At 41.7% G+C, this 24,131-nt stretch overlaps 1 protein-coding gene and 1 long non-coding RNA gene across 5 annotated transcripts in view; one reads left to right on the top strand and one right to left on the bottom strand.

Annotated features, from left to right (window-relative positions):
* Nucleotides 1-24,131, top strand: part of LOC146776235 (uncharacterized) — a 616,314-nt gene that overhangs the window by 261,729 nt on the left and 330,454 nt on the right. The window lies entirely within an intron of this gene.
* The window catches only part of LOC146776236 (5-hydroxytryptamine receptor 3A-like), a 395,550-nt gene that overhangs the window by 237,089 nt on the left and 134,330 nt on the right, over nt 1-24,131 (bottom strand). Inside the window, exon 6 of the mRNA XM_085637645.1 lies at nt 4,564-4,724. Within this exon, the coding sequence (XP_085493771.1) occupies nt 4,564-4,724 (161 nt within the window). The remainder of the gene's footprint in view (nt 1-4,563; nt 4,725-24,131) is intronic.

Raw genomic sequence — 24,131 nt, 5'->3', positions numbered from 1 at the left:
TTTTCACACTACAGCAGTAAATGTAAAATACAAATGTAAGGAATAGGCAGAGTAGGGGCCCAGGGGGTACTGGAACCAGAAAATAAAACTAAGCCTCGGTAACCACTTACAAAGACATGTAAATATGCAAATGGTCTTTAAAGACCTGTGAAAACTCAGGAGTGCCGGAGATAAGACTCCAGACACTGCCCAGCCAAGCCCACAGCTGCACACTCACTGACTTCCTGCCCCGCGGTGCTACGGAGTAAATGAAGACAGCCTAGAAATGCAGCAAATAAACATCGCTGCACTTCCAGGCCATTTTCATTTACATGTACTTTCAGAGGCATCTGCGCCCCCCTGGGAACCCATCCATGCCCCCCAGGGGGGCGCGCCCCACTGTTTGAAGACCTCTGAATTACAGGTACATTATAGTTAGGAAATAGAATTTATAGAAATGTAGAAATTCACTGAAAAAAAGGTTACAGGGACAATATAGTATGGATCAGATTTCACTTGTACAAAACCAGTGATATTCAGCAGTTCTAGTTACCTGAGCTAACTATAACTTACGCCCCGTAAGGCAGTGCTTATGACCTCACATATTACATTACTCATGACATGGTCAGTGACACGCGACTTTGAAGGTGTGACTTACAAACAATCAAACAGCATTTGTAACGTACAGCACTGTCACTCCTAGGGGTATCTGGGTGTTGTGACTCAGTCGAAGAGCCAGGTCTTGAGACTCTTTCTGAAGTCTGCCAGTGAGGGGGCTGTACAGATTTGGAGGGGAAGGTCGTTCCAGGTCTTGGAATCAATAAGGAGAAGGAGAGACCCCCGCTGCGGCTGCGCTGGTGTTTAGAAGGTTGATGGAAGTTCAGTCCATGGCAGATCCTAGGTCATGGAGGACTTGCAGTCATAAATGAAGATCTTGAACTGGCATCTCTTCTAGATGGGGACCAGAGGAGGTCACTCATGTGGGGGGTGATGTGAGTTCATTTGGGGAGGTCAAGGATGGTTCTGACTGCAGTGTTCGGTTTGGTCTGGAGTATTCTGAGGAGCTGGGTGGAGATGCTAGCATAGAAGGCATTGCCGTAGTCAAAGTGGCTGGTGATGAAGGCCTTAGTAACAGTCTTTTTGGTGTTGGTCGGGATCCATCGGAAGATTCTGCGTAGCATGCAATGTGTATGGAAGCAGGAGGAGGCAACTGCGTCGACTTGTCATTTCATGGTCAGTTAACTGTCAAGGATGATGCAGAGGTTGCGTGCATGGTGGGTCGGTGTGGGTGTAGGTCTGAGTTCTGCAGACCACCAGCTGTGGTCCCATGTGGAGGTGTTTTTCCCGAAAATCAGCACTTTGTTTTTTTGTTGGAATTGAGTTGGAGGCAGTTGTCTCTCAACCATTTAGCTACGTTGGTCATGGTGTCGCGGAAGTTGGATTTGCCATTGGAGGGGTCCTCGGTGAGTGAAACGATCAGGTGAGTGTCATCTGATTAGGAGAATATGTTGACTCTGTGGGATCTTCTGATGTCTGCGAGGGGGGTCATGTAGATGTTGAACAGGGTGGGGCTGAGGGATGGTCCTTGTGGTACACTGCATATGATGTCTTTGGGTGTAAAGGTGAGGGGAGGCAGTCGTATGCTTTGTGTGCATCCTGTAAGGAAGGAAGTGATCCACTTGAGGGCATCTTGCTGTATGCCTATGTTGTATAGTCTGTTAATGAGGGTGTTGTGGAAGACAGTGTTGAATGTCCCAGAGAGGTCGAGGAGGATCAGGGCCACAGTTTTTCCAAGGCCGAGGAGTCTTCTGATGTCGTCTGTGGCATGATCAGTGTGGTCTCAGACAGTGCTGTGGTTAGCACGGAATCTGGACTGTGAGGCTTCCAGTAGGTGGCCTTGTTCCAGGAATTTGGTGAGCTGCTGGTTGATGGCTTTCTCGAGTACTTTGGCCGGGTAGGGAAGCAAGAAGATTGGATGATGATTTTTGAGATTTTTGAGGTCGGGGAAGCTTTCTTTAGGAGGAGACTGACGTCTGCGTATTTCCATCTGTCTGAGAAGGTTGCTGTGGAGATGGAGGTGTTGAGGATGCTGGTGAGTTGCATGCTGATTGGGTTGATTACGAGGCTGTAGAAGTGGTGGGGCAGGGATCGTTGAGCGCCTTGGAGTGGATGGAATACATGATGGTTAAGGTGGTCAGGGCGGTGAGAGGAGACCAGTTGGTAATGGTTTGGCTGATGTTCGCTGGTTGGTTGAGGTCATTGGAGATGAGGATGGTGGGTTGGAGGTTGACATTGTTGGAGATGTTGGTGATCTTACTGTGGAAGTGGTCTGAGAAGGTATATATTAATATATAGAGAGAGAGTTCTTGGGAGGGGTGGATGGTGTTCTCTATAGCTGTCGATGCTGGAGAATTATTTGACTATTTTAAAGACTTCCTCTGTGTGGTTGGCCACGGAGTCGATGAGGGTGGTGATGCCTGCTTTCTTGACTTCTTTGATGTGCTGGTGATAGTTGCTAAGGGCTGTTTTGTGAGCTGATCTGCCGTTGGGGTTCTTGGTGGTGCACCATCATTTCTCCATTTGGTGGCAGTTACTCATGGTGGTTCTGAGTTCTGGGGTGCACCAGCAGGCATGTTTGGAGGTGTTCTTGTATTCTGTAGGTTTAAGTGGGGCTACTTTTAGGCACTGTTGATCATCCAGTCAGCGAAGTTCTGGAGGACCTGGTTGAGGTCTGTTGAGGCCTCTGGTTGGGAGGTGGTGAAGGTCTGTAATCACTGAGTTTTGGTGACCTTGCTCCAACTGCTGTGGGAGGAGATTTGACGACTGGTGATGATATGCTGAGCGTTGGTGATAGTGAAGTGTACGATGGTGTGGTCAGTCAAGGTGAGTTTTGTGATGTGGCTGAATTTGATTCTGTCACTGGAGGTGAAAATGGGGTCGAGTATGTGTCCGGTTTTGTGTGTGGGTTCAGTGACCAGCTGGGTTAGGCCGATAATGTTAAGGTTGGAGTCATCGATGTGGAAATGGAGGCTTTGCCAATGCTGGTAACATTTAAATTATAGTGGATAACACAAGAGAGATTGTTACTACCAAATTTAGCAGCTCGTGGCACTATCTAGAGAATAAACTTATGACCACCCTTAACCTGATTTGCAATTCATACAAAGGTTTCCATTCAGTGAACATTATTGTGACCAACTAAGCAATGCAAGGAAGGGTGCTGGCTGTGAATGCATAGTTCCCACTCAAAGTTCTTGCGCTTAACAGAAATCTATGCTCAGAATGCCTTTCTTGCATCTTTGACAGCAAAGGTATTCCATTTATAAGCATTCTCAAAACAATAAATACCATTAAGAAACAATGCATACACAAAACATCCAATAAAACACAATACGTCTGTTTTGTGTTAGGATTTCATCTGACATAAATTTTGTGTCTAGCATCTACAAAAATATCACACCATTGAGGTTGATAATAGGAAATGTACACCCAATTGGATATTTTTTAAATGATATTTATAACACACTTTTTATGCATACTGAAATTAGCAAAGGTGCAACTCCTTTCTGCAATAGAATATTTGAAACCATAGTATGAAGTTACACAACTACAGCGCTGTTAAGCCATACTCATCAAATAATCTGCGCTACATAACTCACTCTAACATGATTATTTGAAAAATAGTTAATTTATGTTCATGCAGGTACCTTGTATATGTGCTTTTGAATTTTCACTGTAACCATGTTATAATAAATCGGATTATTTAATCCCTTTATAAACTCCAGTCACTAATTTCGCATCAAGTCTCCAATTAAAAAGATGTCCAAACTCGACTATTATAAGGCTATTGCAGTCGAGTTCTGACATCACAATGCCTGCTGCTAGAGCTAGCAGCTGAGGAGAAAGGCAGGTCAGGTCACAGAGAATAATTGAAGCAGCTGTTACATAACAAAATAGGAAACATTGCTTTTCTTTCTCCTACTCTATTTTACCTGCTTACAATGTCAAGCAGAGAGAATATATTCATTTTTTGCACTCCTTAGAGAAAAGCGTGAATCTTTCTGTATGTTTTTACATGCCCTAGCTAATATTTTTTTTTTAAACTGACTTTTGTTGGACTGTTTCTAATATCTGTTTGCAACAAATATCTTACAGGTTTTTGATGTGTTTAATTATGCACTTGAGGTTTTATTTTTATTCTCCATGCTTGCAAACATGCTCACTCTTTCATATGATAGAGTTACACACCAAGGTTTTAAGTGGTTTTTGGGAAAGGTGATGATGTGACCATGTATTATGTGAGATAAAGTATCCCCTACATGATAAGGTTATTTGCAAATCACCTCGGAGTTCCATAACCTTATAAAGGAACTCTGCCTCGTTCCTCTACATGGTTAGGGAACTCCTTGCTGACTTGCAATATCCTTATAATGTGCAACAGGGGGTACTTTTCTCCTTACATAAGTTTGTTGATGTAGTCTTTCCTCGTGTTGCAGTGGCTCGTCCTGTTTATGATCAAGGAAGCATTACCCAATCTGTCCAGGAGGTTAGCATTTTTTATATGCATTAGTTAAATGCACTTACCTTATACACAACTTGGCTCCATTCAAGGCCTCTGTGACTATAGTTGTGACTTTCAACATCTATACGCACAAGGCTCCAGTCCCCTTTGCTGGCAAAGGCTTCCTTAGACACTTTGGTTGTGACACTTGAATTTTCTTCTGCCCTCACCACTATCTCATCAACTGAAATCACAAAATAAAAGAAAGAAATGTCATGATAGTTTTCTTCACTTGGGGTGAAAAACCATCAGCCGGGAGATAAATACAATTAACACCGTTTCTAAAATAGGAATAAAAAAGAAATGTAACACATAAAAAATATTATTTCACATCTGTAACACCTTTACATTTATTGAGAATAAGCTTTATTGTGTCAGGGTTTCTGATAGTAATTTAAGAATAATTTTGCCTTTTACGTTTTTTAAAGTTATGAGCTTATCATTTTAGTGTTCGACTGAAAACCATTGAATTGTAAAACGTTGATTAATGATGAATCACTGCAAGAACGAATGGATGTATGTACTGAAGGCTGAGTGTGTGGAAGGATTAATGGCACTCATTAGAAGTTTTCACATTACATGCCTTCATGGGTAGCTATCACAAGAAATGAGGGACAATCTACTCTTCATCCCATCAGATAATTGTTTCGACCCACGAGCCACAGCTTTACTGGCATGCAGCTACCGCTTGCTAATGGATGCTCCCAATAGGCCACGAATTGAGGCAATGCTGTCACGGCCATAACTATTCCAAAACAAGCATTGGCAAAGCCAAGAGGTATGGCATGATTTCCAGCATTTCAGATTTGTCAATGCTTGTTTTATCATGTTTTTGTAAAACTTTATTGAATTGCTTCCAGGCCTTCACCAATACAAAAATAAACATTGTTTAAAAATAAATGTATGCTTTAGCCTCGCAAATCAAACTTTGCTGTAGTGGTCCCTGGTACTGAAGGAACTGCGCTATCACTCACAGTGGAGTTAGACAGTGGCTGAAGATGGCTGCCCCATGCTGTATGCTGTAGAGATTCACAGAATATGCTAAGAATTACCACGATTATACCAAGGACAACGACAGCCAGATGTGGGTATCATCATTGTGACCAGAGCTGTACATAATTGTCCTTCTGCGTGTAAAAATTCTGGCCTACAGGTAGTGACTGGGGATTTTTTTTTTATTTTCTATAATTGTTCAATAAGTGAATGGTTCTGCTTGACCATTACTATTTCCTGCTCCATGACGTTCCTGGACAGGAGCAGATGGCTCAAAGCAGGGGACAGATGGAGCTGAGCAGTGCTAGTCCCACATTCCCCTGAAGAATTCTCTTTTTTATTTAACTACACGTTGTACTTTGCATAATCAGTTGTTGTTTAGAATATATTTACGAGTTACAAGCTATGAGGATCTTTGCATGTATAAATGTTTGAATGTATGTTTGTACTATGTGGTGTTTGTAAAGAGCAAATCTAACAAAAATGTAGCAGAGTATTGTACAGAGTGATGGCAGAGATATGATTTGAAAGTGACTGCAGGTAGGGGAGGATGGCTTCTGATGGATGGGTAGACTATTTACAGCATTTTTTTTTTGGGGAGTTTTATAGAGCGCAAACTTGACCCGTTAGGGTATCAGAGTGCTTTAAAGGAATCAGCAGTAGTATACAAAAGACTTGGAGGGGGGGGCGGGGGTGAACACATAAGGGATAAGAAGGACAAGTAGGTATATTTTACATTTACATTTTACGAGAAACGAAGGTCTCAGGGTCCATGGTGGGATGCCCTGAGGTGCCGGGTGTATAGTGTCTGGGTACTCTTGGGGGATGCATTAGACGGAAGTAGAGCAAGGTCTCTGGGTGATTAGAAAGCAAAATTTAGGCAAGGAATTTGCCCATTAGGAAGGTTTTGGCATCCTTTTTTAAGCGAGCCAGAGAAGGGATTCTTCTATTGGTGGGTGGGAGTGAGTTCCATATTCTTGCTGCAGCCCCAGAGAAGGTCCGATAGTAAGTTTTCTTTTTACGAAAACGTGCAGGTTGGAGCAAGAGGTCTCTGGTGGACCGGGAGTTTCTGGTTCCTTCGGATATCACAAGTTTCTGGGCAAGATATGCAGGGGAGTTTGAGTATAATGCCTTGTGCGTGATACATGCCAATTTGAGTTAGATTACGGCCTGTAGAGGAAGCCAGTTCAGAGCTTTCAGATGTGGTGAAATGTGGTTGAATTTCCTTGAGCCTGTTAGTAGACTGGCGGCGGCGTTGAGGCAGGCTTTTAAAGGTACCAGGGAGATCTTGGGTAAACCCGAGAGGGTAGAGCATCCCAATGTAATGTTCTTTTTCCCAGTTGTGCCTTTATCCCTTTCCCGAACTGAAAGGGAATAGTTACAGTCCTGATGGGTATTGAAATGCCGTTCCTAATCCTGGGTGCGTGGATGAAGAAGACATGTTGCCTAGTTTTTTCTTTATTGCACTTTTTAGTCTTAAGTCTGATGGTACCTAGCTGCAGGTGTGCAAAAAATACAGATCATGATGAGCTTATCAGCCAGATAGGTGTGTGGGGGCTGTGGGGCAGTGGTGATGGCTTTGTATGTGATGCTGCTTGATGTGAGGTTGTCAGGCCCATAAATGAAGACAGTGAAGTTACATCAGGGTGGGGGTGATGTGGTTGAATTTCTTCAAGCCTCCGATGAAGCAAGTTAAGGCATGGGGGATTTCCATGAGAGGAGCCAGTGTGTGGTCTGGAGTCCATGGCACAGGATATTTCCATCATCCAGATGCAAGAGAACAAGGCCTTGATTGGCAGTTCTGAAGTCGCTTTCTTGGAGAAATTGTTTCACCATCAGAGATAGCTGATAGCATCAGTCTTGCTTTTCTCCTGGTGATATGTTCCTTGAGGGTGAGCTAGATACTAAGGGGAAATACAAGTGACTTGGCATTGGTCGAAAGTTGTTGTTTGAAATAGTCTGGGTTCATTTTATCGAGCCACGTTTGAACAACTAGCTGCTTGTTGTTGGCAAATATTAAGATTTCACTTTTGGTGGGGTTATGCTTCTGGTAAGTGTGGAAGTCCTTGATGCCTTGGAAGCCAACAGAGGAGGAGTTTTTTGGTAGAGTTGTGTGTGGCCAGCCTAATGACATATTTGATGGTGTTGCTGGCTTAGCGCGCATGCGTATTTTGTTCTGAAGAGAGACATACTGACCCCCTGGGGTGGCGTTGATAACAAGGCTGAAACATGTTGACCTTTTTTTATAGTATATGTGAGGTTACTAATTCCTCGCCACAAATCCACCACTGTCTAGGGTTTACAAAAAACTGCAGGGGAGGAACACAGCTGACACACTTCACGTGTCCTAGTGTTTTAGCCATGACACATTTAAAGTATGCACAGGCAGAGGTTTCCTTCCCAACAAAAATATATGTGTTACAGACTCTTGGTGAGTTGCCACAGTTAATTGCTGTGCAATCCTCATTTTAACAGGCAGTGGAGGAACAAATGTGTGGCAGCCTGTCGGTTGACAAATTTGCCTTACATGAATCCTACCCATATCCTTTTGTTTCAACTCCACCAAACTAGCACTCAGGCGCAATTTCTTTCCCCCATTCTGCTGCTTTTCTCACTGCACAACATAGAAATGAAGTTTAGATCCAGCCAATGATAAGCTTTTACCCTCATGCCTTGTGCCCCTGATATCTTTGAGACAACTAGAAGCAAGAAGGCAAGGAGCATTAGAGCCTTCAACTGGCCAGATTCTCCTGGCAAGTCTGGGACTAATATATTTTTCTCCCAGTTTCATGGTCGAAGCTTAAAGTGTGGCATTTAGTCTAAAGCATCTTTTCAGTCCCAGTTGTTTTGCCTTAGATGTGTTTTTAGGACAGTAGTGCCTGAAGGGTTTTGTTGTACATCTCGCTCCAGAGAGCCTTGCCTGTCTAGAATACTTCCTGCTGTGTATGAACAAGAAAGTGGTCTTTTGGTCAGTGCCATTTGGCCACTGGCTTTAATGTGGTTTTCTGGTAGGCTAGTGCTTGGGTGAGGTGTCCATTGAGCTTGTGGTATTTCGAGGATGGTTACATTGTTCCAAAGGTCTTTGTAATGGTGCATCAAGTACTCCTTTTATCTGACTGCAGGTATCGCATGCAGCTTGTAAGCAAGATAGAGTGCATGTTCTTTGATGTGCTTACTTTGCTGAGACAACTGAATTTTTAATTGCTGCTTTATTTTTTTGTGTAGGAAGAGCTGCTGACTGGATCTCTCACCCTATCATAAACACATAGCTTCATTCACTACCCTTCCTTGAGTGCTCCTTTGTTTTACTTTGCTGTCTTGATAAGGTGTTGATGGATTTACTGATTTTTGTTTGCTCACACAGTAAAGACATGCATGCACATAGTCTTTGTTAAAAATGGAACAAAAATACTGCCTTTGTGTCAAAAGTATTCACTGTGCAGTATTTAGCTGTGTATGACTTTGAGGTTCACCAGTTGCAATGAAAATGGCATCTTCTGGCTCCTTTCATAACTCTCTTCTTTGAAGGTACAGCTTGCCTCTGCTAACGCTGTTCATTCCACAAGGGAATCCTGCTCTCAACTCCAATGCTCCTGTAGCCCGATGCTTGTTTCAATTTTGCAAGTGCTCTCCCTCGTATCTATTTCATAGACGGACTTTATCTGTCTCAGCAGCAACTGAACTGGGCCAAGAAAAGATTTGGATATCTCATGTCCTACTTCAATGATGTGCAACCAAGAGATAAAGCTTTTCTCTAAGGAGCCGTTTTTATATCCTTTTAAATCCCAACTCAGGGTGAAGGACTTAAAATGTGTTTTTGCTGTATGCAGCATCAGATTGGTCATATGGATAATCGCACAATGTCTGAGAGGCCAAAGCCACAGGCCCACCATGGGCATGGTTTTTCCAGAACCAGATTTGAATGAAAATTCATTTTTTTTATTTTTAGAGAGTGGCCTATAGCCAGGGCTGCCCAACTCGACACATGAAGCTGTCAAAGTTTATTTCCCTGCATGCATAAAGCTGGACAGCTCATTATCAAGAAGCAATGACACTGGATGACTCCAGCTCAAACTCCAAGCCGCTTCCCTGCTACCTCCAAGACTCAGCCCTGTCAGACCTCCTCCCACAGGGACCAATACAAGGCTTTACTCAGGTGTGCCTCACAGCTGCTTCAAAATGTCAGAAGATGGGACTCCAAACAATTGCAGAACTTGGCCTTCTTTTCAAACAGTGAACAAAATGGTATCCTGAGCCCTCTCTGAAATTGCTGACCTGATGACAATCAATTAATGCCTTTTGTCAGTCTTGTTTTGGTTTGGTAAGTGCCTTGGCTTGGTGTAGATGTGAGACATCTGAAAAAAAGACTGTCGCAGCCTCTTCCATTGTACCCTTCAGTTCACAGTGTACCCTAAGAACTAAAGGAAGAGATTTGAGCACCCTCTGCATTTTCAAATTGATTTAAAAGGCAAACTATTTTCTAGATAAAATTTAACAAAAAATGAGATGGGTGATTTTAAAAAAAAGGATATATAAGTGATTTTAAAAAAAAAAGGATATATAAAAGATAATGTAAAACCTGAAATGGATCACAGACCAAAGCGGTGTCTACCTTGTTTTAGGAATCGAAAAACATAACATTTTCATTGTTGAAACAACTACAAGAGACCGAGTATGGACGCAGGGTTACACGAATGGGTTGGCTACAATCTGTTTGTTTCAGACATCTCATTCATACCTCTTGATACCAAAATAAATTTCATAATCAAGTATACTTCTTTACTCATTAGCCTGGTGTCAATATCTCCACCTTTGGGGTCTGTTTGGATAGCACTTAACACAGTCCAGTGGAAATCTTTCTCCGTGTGTCCCATTTGATTGAAATGGTTGACCACTGGTGCTGTTTGAATGTTTGTTTTGATGCGTGATTTATGCTGAATGATTCGTTGTCTCACTTCTTGATGAGTTTTGCCAATGTAGATATTTTGAGATGAGCACAAACGTTCCAACAGCACCAATGGTGCTGGTCCAATGGTCTGTGATCCATATCAGGTTTTACATTATCTTTTATATATCCTTTTTTCAAAAAATCACCCATCTAATTTTTGCGTGGAATAATCATAAACAACTTTGGATTGTTTAACAACCATCACCCTGAGACTTCTCGTTAGTAAAAAGAACCATGAATTATGCACCGTTATAGAATTGACAATACACTACATCACCCAGAATCCTCGAGCTGGACCGGTTGCTGTGGTACACACCCAATTCACAAAAGAAAGGTCAGAGGAACACAACGCCATTATCCATGTGGTAGGAGGACAATGTGATCCAGAGGGAGCCCCAACAAGTTTTTTTGTAAGTGAAAACAAAGATCTATTGCATCATGTTTTAAAAGAATTAAACATTTTACACTCCTAAGCAACCCTGGAGTCTTATCAGCGGCGATAATATGCCATGTACCAAAAGCGCATACTTTAAAGACCAAAAGACTTGGCCTTGCACGCTTGTTTTCTGTAAATATGCACACAGAAAAAAACAGTTTATTCACACGGGGAAAGGGAATGTGATTTAATTACAACAGCAGCAAGAGTGACCTTGATATAATGCAGCACAAATGGTTTGGCAGCAAAATGCCTCTCAAGTTATTTAAAAATAGCCAGAACAGCTAATCCCGATTTCAAACATTTTCCACAAGGCTTGTCCAGTGTTTATTGTGTTTTTAAAGCGCGCAGGCACAAGCAATGACTGAAACAGGTCTGTTTCATTTTTTACAGCAAGGAATCACACTGGGCTCCAGTATCCACTACTAAACAAATAAAAATAATTACAGAGACTCGCAGGTAATAGAAGCTTTGTAAATTACCACAAACTCTGTGCTTCACTACCATTTTTAAAAGACCTTATTTATTGAAGTTCATCCCTTCCTTTCAGAACAACATGAGCAATCCAGAAAAGCCTGTCCTGGTCCTTTGATTTGGTGCACAAGTACAAATCCCTAATAACCTCGACAACTAATTAGTCGCAATCAAAACCTTTTGTCGTGCCCCCTAAGGCAAATTCATAACCATTGCACCATGTGATGGTATATTGGAGTTTGCTGATCACTCAACTCAAAAGTCTTTTTCCTTCACCCTTGCTGAATTCACCTAACCTTTGTCCTGAAGAGAACCCCCAAAGAAAGTGTGGGTTCAAAAGGCGTAGACCAGGATCAATAGGGGATCTTAGTTCAACCAGTATCAATATGGGCATATACATTCCATATTAGATACCTCTGGACCCTTTATACGTTCCAGTACTATGAGCACTTACTGTGAATGAAATGCTCTGGTCTTGTAAAATCTTGTATTGGTGAAGATGCAATTTTAGCCTAGTTCATGTATAAATTTTGCGTTATCACAATGTATTTTTTGATTTATCTTTTCATATTTCACACGGTTTTAAAATATTTTTCACTGTACATCAGTCAAGTTGAATGTGGATTGTCCTTTCTTTTATCCCACCAAATGTTAAAGTTTAAAAAAACTTTTGTGTTTAATCATTAATAAAACAAATTTGAGGTCATGATTATTGAGTAAAATGTACCTCATGCACAGGCAAATATGTGCTTATAGCTCACAACTACCTGATTTTCTTTTGTGCATACAATCTTTCTAAAAGTGGCATTTTAAAATTCTAATGATAAGTTTGACTAAAGAGAATTTATTGTTACACTACCATAGGTTCTAAACATGATAGCTCCACCTCCTTCCAATTGGTAATTGCACATATTAGATGTTACAAGGAATTCCCAAAGTTAACCAACGGGAGGGGTTGGCCTCACACCAGTGAAAAACGAAGTCAGGTGTTTTTCACCATCTGGAGGTGTAAAACTTAAAAGTACATGTCCTACCTTTTAATTACATTTCACCTGCCCTATGGGCTATCCTGGGCCTAACGTAGAGGTGACTTATGTGTAATAAAAGGAAAGTTTAGGGCAGGTAAGGGTTTTTAAGTTCCAAGTTGGCATGGCAGTGTAAACTGCCCACAAAGGCTCTGCAGTGACAGGCCTGGGCCATGTTTTACAGGGCTAATCAAGTGGGTGGCACAACCAGTGCTGCAGAGCCAGTAGTGTATATCGTAATGGGCAGGGATCCTGTTGAGGTGGTAAGGAGCGGGATTAATCAATAGAAGAATGCACAAAATAACCCCCTACAGAATGGATTTATCAACTGTTTACATAGGCTGTGTAATTATTTCGTGCCTCTCAATTCCAAGCTTTGTTGAAAATCTTATTGATATTTTTCTTTGTACATACCCTCTCACTAATATACCTCAAATACTAACATGACATGTGAATCAAGTCATACCAGCAGACATTTAGAACACAAATAAAAGAAAAAGAGAAATATAGTACACAGAAAGAATTTTTCTTGTAGGCTTTTTCATCTCCAAAGAATTTTTAGCATAAGATATTCTCAGCAGCCTATCCTTGAAATTCAGTCTGTCTTGTCTTTTCCTAATTTCTACAAATTTGCACTTTTCTTTCATTATATTCTCCAGTGAATTCACATTCCACATCACTCAATTTACACACAAACGTGTTAAACATGTTATGTTCCTTATTATATTCAATCTAAAATGATTAGAAATAGACTCTAAATCTTTAATTTCAGGAAGTTCACTCACAAGAAGCATTGTAATCAGTAAGATAAGGTCGAAAGAACTCTTGACTACCAAGAAAGCTAAAATATTGCATGTTAATGAATAAGTTAAAGGAAACTCTGATGGGTAATTCGAATAAGCATTTTCCTGAAAAGTACCTCTAGACTTATTTGAATGTGATAACTGTATAACTACTGTTTGGAGTGATTACTTTAAAATTTCAAATCAAGGTGAGACGTACCCACCTGACAAGATCAAGCTTAACAAATAGGCCAACTAAAATTTATATCAACAAAATTAGTAAAACTGCGCTAGAATTGAGCAACATATTTGCCTGCTAATTGCCTTACTTCTTCTAAACAAATTCGAAAACAAAACAAAATTCTATTACTTCTTTTTAAAGTGCAAAATCAAATATCAAATCCTCAGCTACTTTGAATATTCTGCTCATAGGCTCAGTTGATATATTCAATGTAAGTCCAAGAAAGGCACCCTATTATCTTCATTTGGATACCTAAAGTACAAAACAAAACAGACTCTATCTATGAATAATAGGCAATCTAAAATAAATCTTCAATGACTCAAAATGTCCAGTCTCAATAATTCAGTTCAGGAAGTTATTCAATATTGATCTTCTTCAGTTTTATTAATATCATTTCAAAATTCATGGAGGTTCTTCATCAATGAATTGACAGTCTGTTAATTTGATGACATTCAGATCTTCCTCGGGCTTTGTTTTATCCAAGGGAGGTTCATTCAGGAGCTGCATATTTTCTATTTGATACCCTTATTTTTTGCCTGGTCTGGTTCTTCTCGGGTTGTTTCTGGTCTTTTGACTTTCTTAAGCACATGTTTTCTTCCTCTTACAGGTTCAGGCCATTTATCTCCTTGATGCACGTTTACATGCTCAGATCCACTTCTGACTACTGGCTAAATCCTTATCTTTACTTACCACTTAGCTACTATATCCGTTTAGAACAACTTGAGTCTCTCTCTTTCCACTACAAATAGATTTGGAGGTTTTAGAAACCTGAAGTCTCAGTTTCACTCCCTAATTTTGAGTTCATGTTTCTTGGTTTTCTATTTGTACTTATTTCTCTTGAACTAGAACTTGATTTTGATCTTGATTTTCATCTTCACCAACCCCCTCTGGATCCATGCAACACGCTTGTGTTTGACACTGTGAGCCAGTGGTTGTTGTCACCACTTCTTCATCTGCAGTCTTCACTCACTTTGTGTGAGATGTGTGGATCCACTGAGGCAAGCCTGCTTATTTCACAGTGGTATTTGTCACAAGGATCACTTGGTGCAGACCATTCTATTTTGGCTCCAGGCAGGATTTTAAACGAGCCTGTTCACTAACACCCCATCACCAGACTGGAGCCCATGGCATAGTTCTTCTTTTGGTGAGGGTGTTGACAAATTCACCTGATGAGAGATAGGGTGTGCACATCGCCAGGCCTTTGCAGTAGCCCAATATAACGTTGTCACTAATAGTCACAAGTGCAGCTAAAGGGACACAAAGAATCCTCATCGCTCTCCCCATTGTCACCTCATGAAGAAAAAGTACTGCCTTTTTTAAATTAGAGTATTCCTGAGACTCATGTGGCACACGTAGAAGTGCGTCTGGCCATTGACTGATGTTGACGCAAAGATGTTTGCTAGCTTGGGCTTGAGTGTACCGGTAACTCTTTCTAAGACCCTTGATGCTTCTGGTCTGTAACTGCAATGGTACTTCTGCTCAGTTTTTAAGGAGGTGCACGGTAATGTCATTATTTCACTTTTAAGATGACTACCTTTACCTGCATCTAAACATGTTGGCATACCAAATCTAGGGATTAACTCCCTCAATGATAGTTTGGCTACTGTACTGTTGCATCGACCTATTGAATGGCCTCAACTGATGACGAGAAAAGGCACACAACCACTAAAATGTATCTCAAATTATTGTGAACAAACATCTGACAAAGTCTATTTGGAATCTGGTGAATGGGCTCTCAGACTTACCTATGTGACTCATTTTCACTATTTTGTTCTGCCCTGCATTCGTTTTTTGGCAGATGACAGAATGCTGACAAAGACTTTCAGCTACTGTTTTAAAGTGTGGATTAATCCAGTATTCATTAAAACACCCGACCACGCATCATGACTAGCTGTGCAGGACCATGTATTAACCTGGACATTGGTGATACCATTGAATTGGGTTGGACATACTGTTTTTTAACCGACACCAAAACGTCATTTTGATCTTTTGTACAACCTGCTGTTTCCCATTTCCTTTTCTCTTCATCTGATACCTCATTTTGGATCTCTTTAAGCTCACTCAGCACATTTAATATCTGTACTGCAGTTGACAAGAAACAATTAACATTTTCATGTTCCATTTGCATTGTTCTTTTGAATTAAAAGTAGCTGTTAGACCTGTCCTCTTCTGGCGTGTTTCCCCTGTCTTTTTGCTTTCTGACCTTCTGGTTTTGACTCTGTTTTTACTGGTTTAGAGTCTCTGCATACTTTTTCACTGCTGTTTAGTGTTAAAGTGCAAGTGTTCCTGTTATAAATTGTGTTTTGGATTGGTGTTTCCATGATTGGCATGTTTGATTTACTGGTAAGTGCCCAGTAAAGTGCCCTGAGGGTGCCAGGACCTGGTAATCAAATGCTGCTAGTGGGCCTGCAGCACTGGTTGTGCCACCCACACAAGCAGCCCTGAAAAGGGTTCTCAGACCTGCCACTGCAGTGTCTGCGTGGAGTTTGTAACAACCATGTCGACCTGGCAAGTGCGCCCACTTGCCAGGCACTAATCTTCCCTTTTCTTACATGCAAGTGACCTGTCAGGTAGGCCCAAGGTACCCCTGTGGGCAGGGAGCTATGTATGTTAAATATAGGACATGTACTGGTGTGTGTGACATGTCCTGGTAGTGAATTACAGTGTACTTCATTTTCCACTGCTGAAAGGCTATCTGTCCCATAAGATAGAATAGGAGATTGCTTATAAGATGTTATAAGCACATCTTCCCACAGGGACAAGATAGGGAAATGGAGTTTGGTATGCATGGACTCAGATTGTAAAAATGAAACTTTTAGTAAAGATGATTTTTATGTTCTCTGTTTGAAAATGCCACTTTTAGAAAGTATTATCTTGCTTAGCCATCCTGTGAGCCTCTGCCGGGTTTGTAGATTGACTGTCTGGCTTTGGAGTGATAGGGGCTTGGGGTGTGCATTCTCTTCAGACAGCCACCGGTGGGGGGGTCGAGGTGTGTCCTGCCTTTCCTGGATGAGTCAGGGCTGGGCTGATTAGACCTGGGCTGTATTTAGAGTAGTGGGAGGATATTTATCTGCACCCGAATGGGCCTGGTCTGCTTTCAACAATGCTGTCTCCACCTCCTGCCCGGAAGCTCGGCCACAGAGAACCAAACTGGTTTGGACTAGGCACATAGCCTGTCTGCCTGAGAGAACAAAGAGAAACTGAGTATAAATATTGGGGCCCAAACCACAGAACTTTAGAACTCGCTGGAATCAAGGAACCTGTCAAGAAGAAGTGCTGGAAGAACTGCCAGGAGTAGTGCTGCCCCTTTGCTGTATTGTTGCTTTGCAGGGTTGGACTGCAGTTGTTGCTTCTGCCTTGGGCAGTGAAAGGACTGGACAAAATTTTCTACATTTGTGCTGATTATCTCCAAGGGCTTGAAAATGAGGTTGACTCCTATTCACAAAGTCTCAGGAACAGCAAAGACTTTGCCAACCTCTGGGTACCGCCTCTGGAACTGCCCCTCAGTTGCCACAGAGGAGGGAAATTGGCCGACTCTGTCACTGGCTCCATGTCCTGAAGGCACCACAGAGGCATCGTTAGCATCTTGCACCGCAACCCTGGTCTCACCGACGACGACAACTGCTGCTGCTGCCACCGAGCCGCTGCTTGCACCATGACCGGTGAGCACCGCACTCCACATCATCAAACTTCACTTCGCCACCCTGGTCTCACTGACACAGTCACTGCACGCTGACCGCGACTTCCATGACCGCATCGTGGCTTGGGGCACCGCTCGTAAGTCACACGATGCACCACCCCATCCCGCACTGCAGTCCGGACCGACCGATACCAGCTCCCTGCAACCGGCTCTGTCGCCTACACCGTGATCTGTCAACACCACAACAAGCATTGCCTTCACTTCACATCCCAGCCCTGGGCTCACTGATGCAGCTGGACGACCGTCACTGAGCCGCTGCCTGCACCGCTCCACTTCACATTTCAACCGCGATGGTTGCCACTGCTGGCCCACACCAGCATGTCGGCTGCAACACAAAAGGTACCGTTTACGAGTCTGCCAACACCCCCGACCAACGCAGTCAGCCGGAAATGTTGGATTCTATTGTTTTCAGCACCGCGGTAGCACCAGACGGAGATACCGACTTCAAGGACCTGCATTTTTTAAGGATTCTTGCAAAGTGCATATTTCTATGTGCTATATGCTGGATTATTAAAGTTTTGGTCTCGTTTTGGATATATAAGATACTGCATATTTTTCTAAACTGTCCTTTTCTAGTGTTTTCACTGTGTTACTGTTGTTTTTGTGCAAATGCTTTACACACTACCTCTGAGATAAACCTGACTGCTCATGCCAAGCTACCAAGGGGGTAAGCAGGGGTTATTTTAGGAGTGTAACTCTTTTACCCTGACTAGGATGAAGGGTCCCTACTTCGACAAACGTACCTACCTCTGCCAACTGGAGACCTCCCTTTCTAACAGTAGCAGATTCAAGAGCACAGTACTTGTAACATCATCTGCATAGTCATTTTCTAAAGGGACCCCGTCTTCTCCACTTTTGTGATCAGCACACTTCACTACTGAAATTTCTTTAGGTAGTCACAATGCTTCCAGTAGTTTCAAAATTAACCGCGCTTGGAGAACTCCGCTCCGCCAGCGGAGTTTACAGAGTTTTGCCTACTCCGCACTCCATTGAGAACGTAAAGTTCAGGCAAAACTCCGACTCTGTAGTGGAGCGGAGTTAGCCGGCCCCTCCACCCTCCCTAAATTAATTATAACAAAAAAAAGGCACTTACCTGCCGTGGCATCTCCGGGGTGCCTCTTCCTCACCATGGATGAGGAGAGAGAGACCACGGCAAGTAGGAGGCCGCCCGGAGACGCCACAGCAGGTAAGTGCCTTTTTTTGTTATAATTAAATTAGGGAGGGTGGAGGGGAGGGGAGCAGGGTGGAGTTCCGGGGACGCAAGTGAAATTTCTATGGTTTTGTAAGAGTGAAATGTCCAACTGACTATAACATCCCTGAAACCTATGGTTTTGTCAGTGAATTTCTAAGGTTTTTAAAATGCTAATTTCTAACTATAATGTGCCTGAAACCTATATTTTTTCAGTGAAGATATATATATCACCTCAGAGACTACATGTCCCAGGATACAGTTAATAGATTACACTTAGCACCGCCTACTAAGGACCTGAATAGAAATAAATAACGCCGCAAAACAGATGATGAGCTTGTGATGTGGTGTTTTAATTAGCAGCCCAAGAAGAAGAGGCCCAGAGCCTTGAAACACGTCGGCACAAAAAATGCTAAATGATGGAACATGAAGGCGAGTTGCATCAGAAAGCCGGAAGGTGCGAGCGCTGTGTGTGCCCTCTCAATGCTTTCGGGCACTTTGTTTATATACCTATCCACACGGCAGTCCAGCCGTGGAGAGGAGCACCATCAACAAAGTAGTGAGGCTGTGGTTTTTTAACTATTCTTAACCATTTACAGTACAGTGCTCGATATGCATAATGAGCCCGTCGTCAATGTTTCAAAATCCTACTAAGGACACTGTAATGCTTTAATTGTAAAATGCACATCGAACTTACTAAAGGAAATAATTATGCTCACCTCAGAGACTACATGTCCCAGGATACAGTTAATAGATTACACTTAGCACCGCCTACTATGGACCTGAATAGAAATAAATAACGCCGCAAAACAGATGATGAACTTGTGATGTGGTGTTTTAATTAGCAGCCCAAGAAGAAGAGGCCCAGAGCCTTGAAACACGTCGGCACAAAAAATGCTAAATGATGGAACATGAAGGCGAGTTGCATCAGAAAGCCGGAAGGTGCGAGCGCTGTGTGTGCCCTCTCAATGCTTTTGGGCACTTTGTATATATTCTTGCTTAGTTAATTAAGCCCTGGTGTGTTCGTGCAAGGTATTCCGGTATTTGTGGTTTTTAAAATATTTATTCCCCTCCAGTGGGTTTATGTGCAGACTTCAATGCTTTAAAGAACGGAGCAGCCCTCCAGTTGGCAAAGTTTGGGGATATTTCGCACGGCAGGTCCAGCCGTGAAGTCGACGCACCTCCCAACAATGAAGGGACCCAGGTCTGGAATTACTCCGGATCGACGTTGGCAATACAGGAACCTAAATATGATGAAAGCGGGACTTTAAGTCCTAAAGCCCACTGGAGGGCTGCTCTGTTCTTTAAAGCATTGAAGTCTGCAGATAAACCCACTGGAGGGGAATAAATATTTTTAAAACTACAAATACCGGAATGCCTTGCACGAACACACCAGGGCTTAATTAACTAAGCAAGAATATATACAAAGTGCCCAAAAGCATTCAGAGGGCACACACAGCGCTCGCACCTTCCGGCTTTCTGATGCAACTCGCCTTCATGTTCCATCATTTAGCATTTTTTGTGCCGACGTGTTTCAAGGCTTTAACTAAGGAAGTAAAAGCCGTGCGTGAGCACACAGGATGCTTGAAAATAAATCAGACCAAAGACGGAATTGTGGAAGAAAGAGTGTGTGGCCTCACATCGCCTTTGAAAAATGAGATTGTTATCTCTGAAATGCGTCAGGCAGATGAAAAGGGAGAATTCTGGACTGAAATGCTCGCTTTATCCAGAAATAAAGTTTTTGTGCAACCCACCTGTATTGGAGTGCGGACTTGTTTACAGGGCAAAGTTTGGGGATATATATATATATATATATATATATATATATATATATATATATATATATATATATATATTTTCAACACAACCCACTTCAGGAGTCATGGGCGCTCTACGGTGGTGCGTTCGAGATGCGGCAGGGTTAGGCCGTTACTTATTCAATTCGTTTTGCCCGCGAAGGCTTCCTCGCGCACTCCCAGAGGGACAGACAACTTCAAACACAATCGTGTGTGATGATTCCTTTTACTTTCAGCATGCCAGATACAAGAAAAACCTCTACGCGTTTCAGTCTCAACAGAGACCTTGATCACGAGTCTAGCATTTGTTAAAGGTTGTCATAGTGTTTTAAATATGCAAACGGTTAATTAGTGACATCACTTCCTGTGACAGTGCCGCTCAGCATTATGGTACTGGTAGTCCGTGACAAGTTTTCATTTTAAATTATAGCGTGTTAAGTTTCACCAATGAAGCAAATTAGGAGTATTGTAATCATATAAGATAAGCCTGCATCCAATATATACACCTGGAATAGTCCTATAATGTACTGTCATATTTAACGGCATTTCCAATAATCGTTCTGTTGACAGCGGTGCACAGCCTAATCAAAGTCGATCTTACTGACATGTGACCATCTTAGTTTAGTTCACTCTCATCACCCAATCGTAATTAATTATAATGCTAGAATGTTATACTACAACGGACCATAATATAGGACTCAAATAATGCTGTAAAATGTCACAACGTTAAGCATGATTATATCATGAATCAAGCCCTCCAGTGGGCCTAAATCACTAATTTGTGATGAATGGAGGGACACTGTCTCACACGTTGGTCGTGGATTAATTTAAACTACAAAACAAACATTAAATCTAAAAATTCTGAGAGGCCAATGTCAAAGTCCTAGTCAGATGTGACCATCTTATTGACAATTTCCGACTAGTGTATAGCAAGTTAAAGATGGTAATGAAGTTCCTCATCCTGGTTCAATCCAAAGGGGGTCAGAGTTCTAAAGTTCAAAATATGTTTGGATTTTTTTTGTCTGAGAGTTTTCTCTCGGTCTCCTCCTCTGGGATGTATTCCAACGGCTTCCACTGCATAAAATTTCAGATCTTTCCATTTTCCTTCATGCTCCTTCTCCATGTGTTTTGCAACAGCGTTGCTTCTGTCAGTGTTGATGGTGGCACGAACATGTTCCAAGATGCGTTTTTTCAATTCGCACTTGGTGCTTCCAACATACTTTAATGAGCAGGGACATTCGATGATGTATATGACGAATTGACTTTTGCAGTTGATTAGTTGTTGGATCTTCCATGTGCGTTTATTGGCCATCACTACTTCCTTGGTGTTCTGAGCAATGGTGCATACCTTACAACTCGTACATTTGAAGAAGCCCTTAGGTTTCAGCAAGGTTTCCTTTTTGTTTTGATGTTTAAAATGACTGTGGATCAACTGATCCCTTAGATTTTTAGTTTGTCTGTACGTGATGTTAGGGTGGTCACCTACAATCGATGAAGTTGTTGGATCCATGTGTAAGATATGCCAGTTTTTGCGTAATATTTTCATTAGCTGTTGGTTTTCTGTAGAGTGAGTGGTTATAAATCTGATTAGATTTTCTTCATTTGTTTTGATTTCTTTATCTTTTAGCAATTCTGTTCTGTTGATGGCTGTTGTTCGTTGCAAAGATGTTTGAATGGTTTTGGAGCTGTAATTTCTTTTTTTTAAACGTGTTATTGCCTGGTTGCAATGTTTGAACCACTCTTCTTCCCTGGAGCATATTCTTTTAATCCTAAGAAATTCACCATAGGGGATGTTTTGTATTAGGCTCTTTTGGTGGAAGGATTCTGCATGTAGTACTGCATTTGTTGCAGTATCTTTGCGGTGTAAAGTTGTGTGTACTGTGTTGTCCAAAATGTAAATTTTAGTGTCCAGAAACACCACTTGTTCTTCGCTGATATTGTACGTGAATTTCAAGTTGAAGTTCGAGTTGTTCAAAACTTCAAAGTATTCTGCGAACTCACTGTTTGTTCCTTCCCAGATGATCAGTAGGTCGTCTATATATCTAAACCAGGCTATGGTTTTATTTACATAGACATCATTCTCATTACTCCAAGCCCATGTTTTTTCCCATACGCCCATAGTGAGACAGGCATATGATGGACTAAATGAAAAACCCATCGCCGTGCCTTTTACTTGGCGATAGATTTCCTCACCGAACATGAGGATGTTTTGTTCTAGGCATAGCTGTATCATTTGTGATAACATCTCATTGTGGTCAGAGAATTGGATGTTTCTTTCGGCCAGAAAATGTTTGCATGCTTTTAGCCCAATCTCATTCTGAATATTTGAGTACAATGATATTACATCCATCGTTACTAATTTGTAAGAGGCTTGCCATGGGGTGTTTTGTAGATGTCTCAACAGATCTCCTGTGTCTTGTAAATAGGACGATAGACCTTTGACGTATGGTAGTAAGAATACATCTAGAAAGTTGGCCATGGGTTCGAGTAAGGCTCCTTTCGCAGAAATTATAGGTCTTCCCGGTGGTTTGGTTGGGTGTTTGTGGATCTTGGGAAGAAAGTATATTGTAGCCATTTTGGGGTGGTCCATTTTTAAGTATTTTACTTCTTCCTCATCCAACAGATTTTGATTTTTCCAAAGATCCAATTTCAAATCCAGTTCCTCCTTCCATTTTTTGGTGGGGTTGGTTTTCAATTTCTCATAATATTCTTTGTTTTCAAGTTGTGAATATGCTTCTTTGATGTATGCTTCTTTCTGCAGGATGATGACATTTCCTCCTTTGTCTGCCATTTTTATTTCGATTGAGTCATCATTTTTTAGGTCAAGTAATGCATTGCGTTCTTCATATGAAAGATTGTCCTGTTTTTTTGAGTGGTTGATTTTGTAGAGATCTTTAATGACACACTCATGGAATAAGTCAATTTTGTTGCCTTGTGGTAATTGAGGATAAAATTTAGACTTGGGTTTTTTTTGGCTGCAACCCGCTCCCAGTTGATTGCAGTAAACTCGTACTTCACTTGTCTCATGTTCAGGGTCTTTGTCTAGTTCCATCAGGGTGACAAAGTGTTGTGCGTCTTGTGCCAATAATTCCATTTGTGGTATTTGAGTGCTCTTTTGATGTTTTGCTAGATTGGGGTTTTCAGCAAACAGTTTGGCTAATTTGATTTTGCGAACATATTTGTATAAATCTATTCTGGTTTCAGCCAGATCAATTCCAGTGGCGGGACAGAAGTTCAGGCCACGTTGGAGAAGTTTCGTTTCCATTGCAGTTAGAGTCTTTTTTGAGAGGTTAATTACTTGTAATTCCTGATTTTCATTCGCGACAGCTTCTTCTGCATTTGTTAGTTCCATTTTTGTCGCATGCTCCTCGTCATTGTTCCCACACGAGTTGTACTGGAATTTGCGGTTCCGCTTTCCTCTTCTTGTGCGTAAAAATGGCAGACAAAGGAGGAAATGTCATCATCCTGCAGAAAGAAGCATACATCAAAGAAGCATATTCACAACTTGAAAACAAAGAATATTATGAGAAATTGAAAACCAACCCCACCAAAAAATGGAAGGAGGAACTGGATTTGAAATTGGATCTTTGGAAAAATCAAAATCTGTTGGATGAGGAAGAAGTAAAATACTTAAAAATGGACCACCCCAAAATGGCTACAATATACTTTCTTCCCAAGATCCACAAACACCCAACCAAACCACCGGGAAGACCTATAATTTCTGCAAAAGGAGCCTTACTCGAACCCATGGCCAACTTTCTAGATGTATTCTTACTACCATACGTCAAAGGTCTATCATCCTATTTACAAGACACAGGAGATCTGTTGAGACATCTACAAAACACCCCATGGCAAGCCTCTTACAAATTAGTAACGATGGATGTAATATCATTGTACTCAAATATTCAGAATGAGATTGGGCTAAAAGCATGCAAACATTTTCTGGCCGAAAGAAACATCCAATTCTCTGACCACAATGAGATGTTATCACAAATGATACAGCTATG

This window comes from Triturus cristatus, chromosome 12 (assembly GCF_964204655.1).
Source record: "Triturus cristatus chromosome 12, aTriCri1.1, whole genome shotgun sequence".
Classification (NCBI taxonomy): Eukaryota; Metazoa; Chordata; class Amphibia; order Caudata; family Salamandridae; genus Triturus; species Triturus cristatus.
Note: the sequence above shows the minus strand (reverse complement) of the source record. Positions and strands in the feature narration are given on the sequence as shown.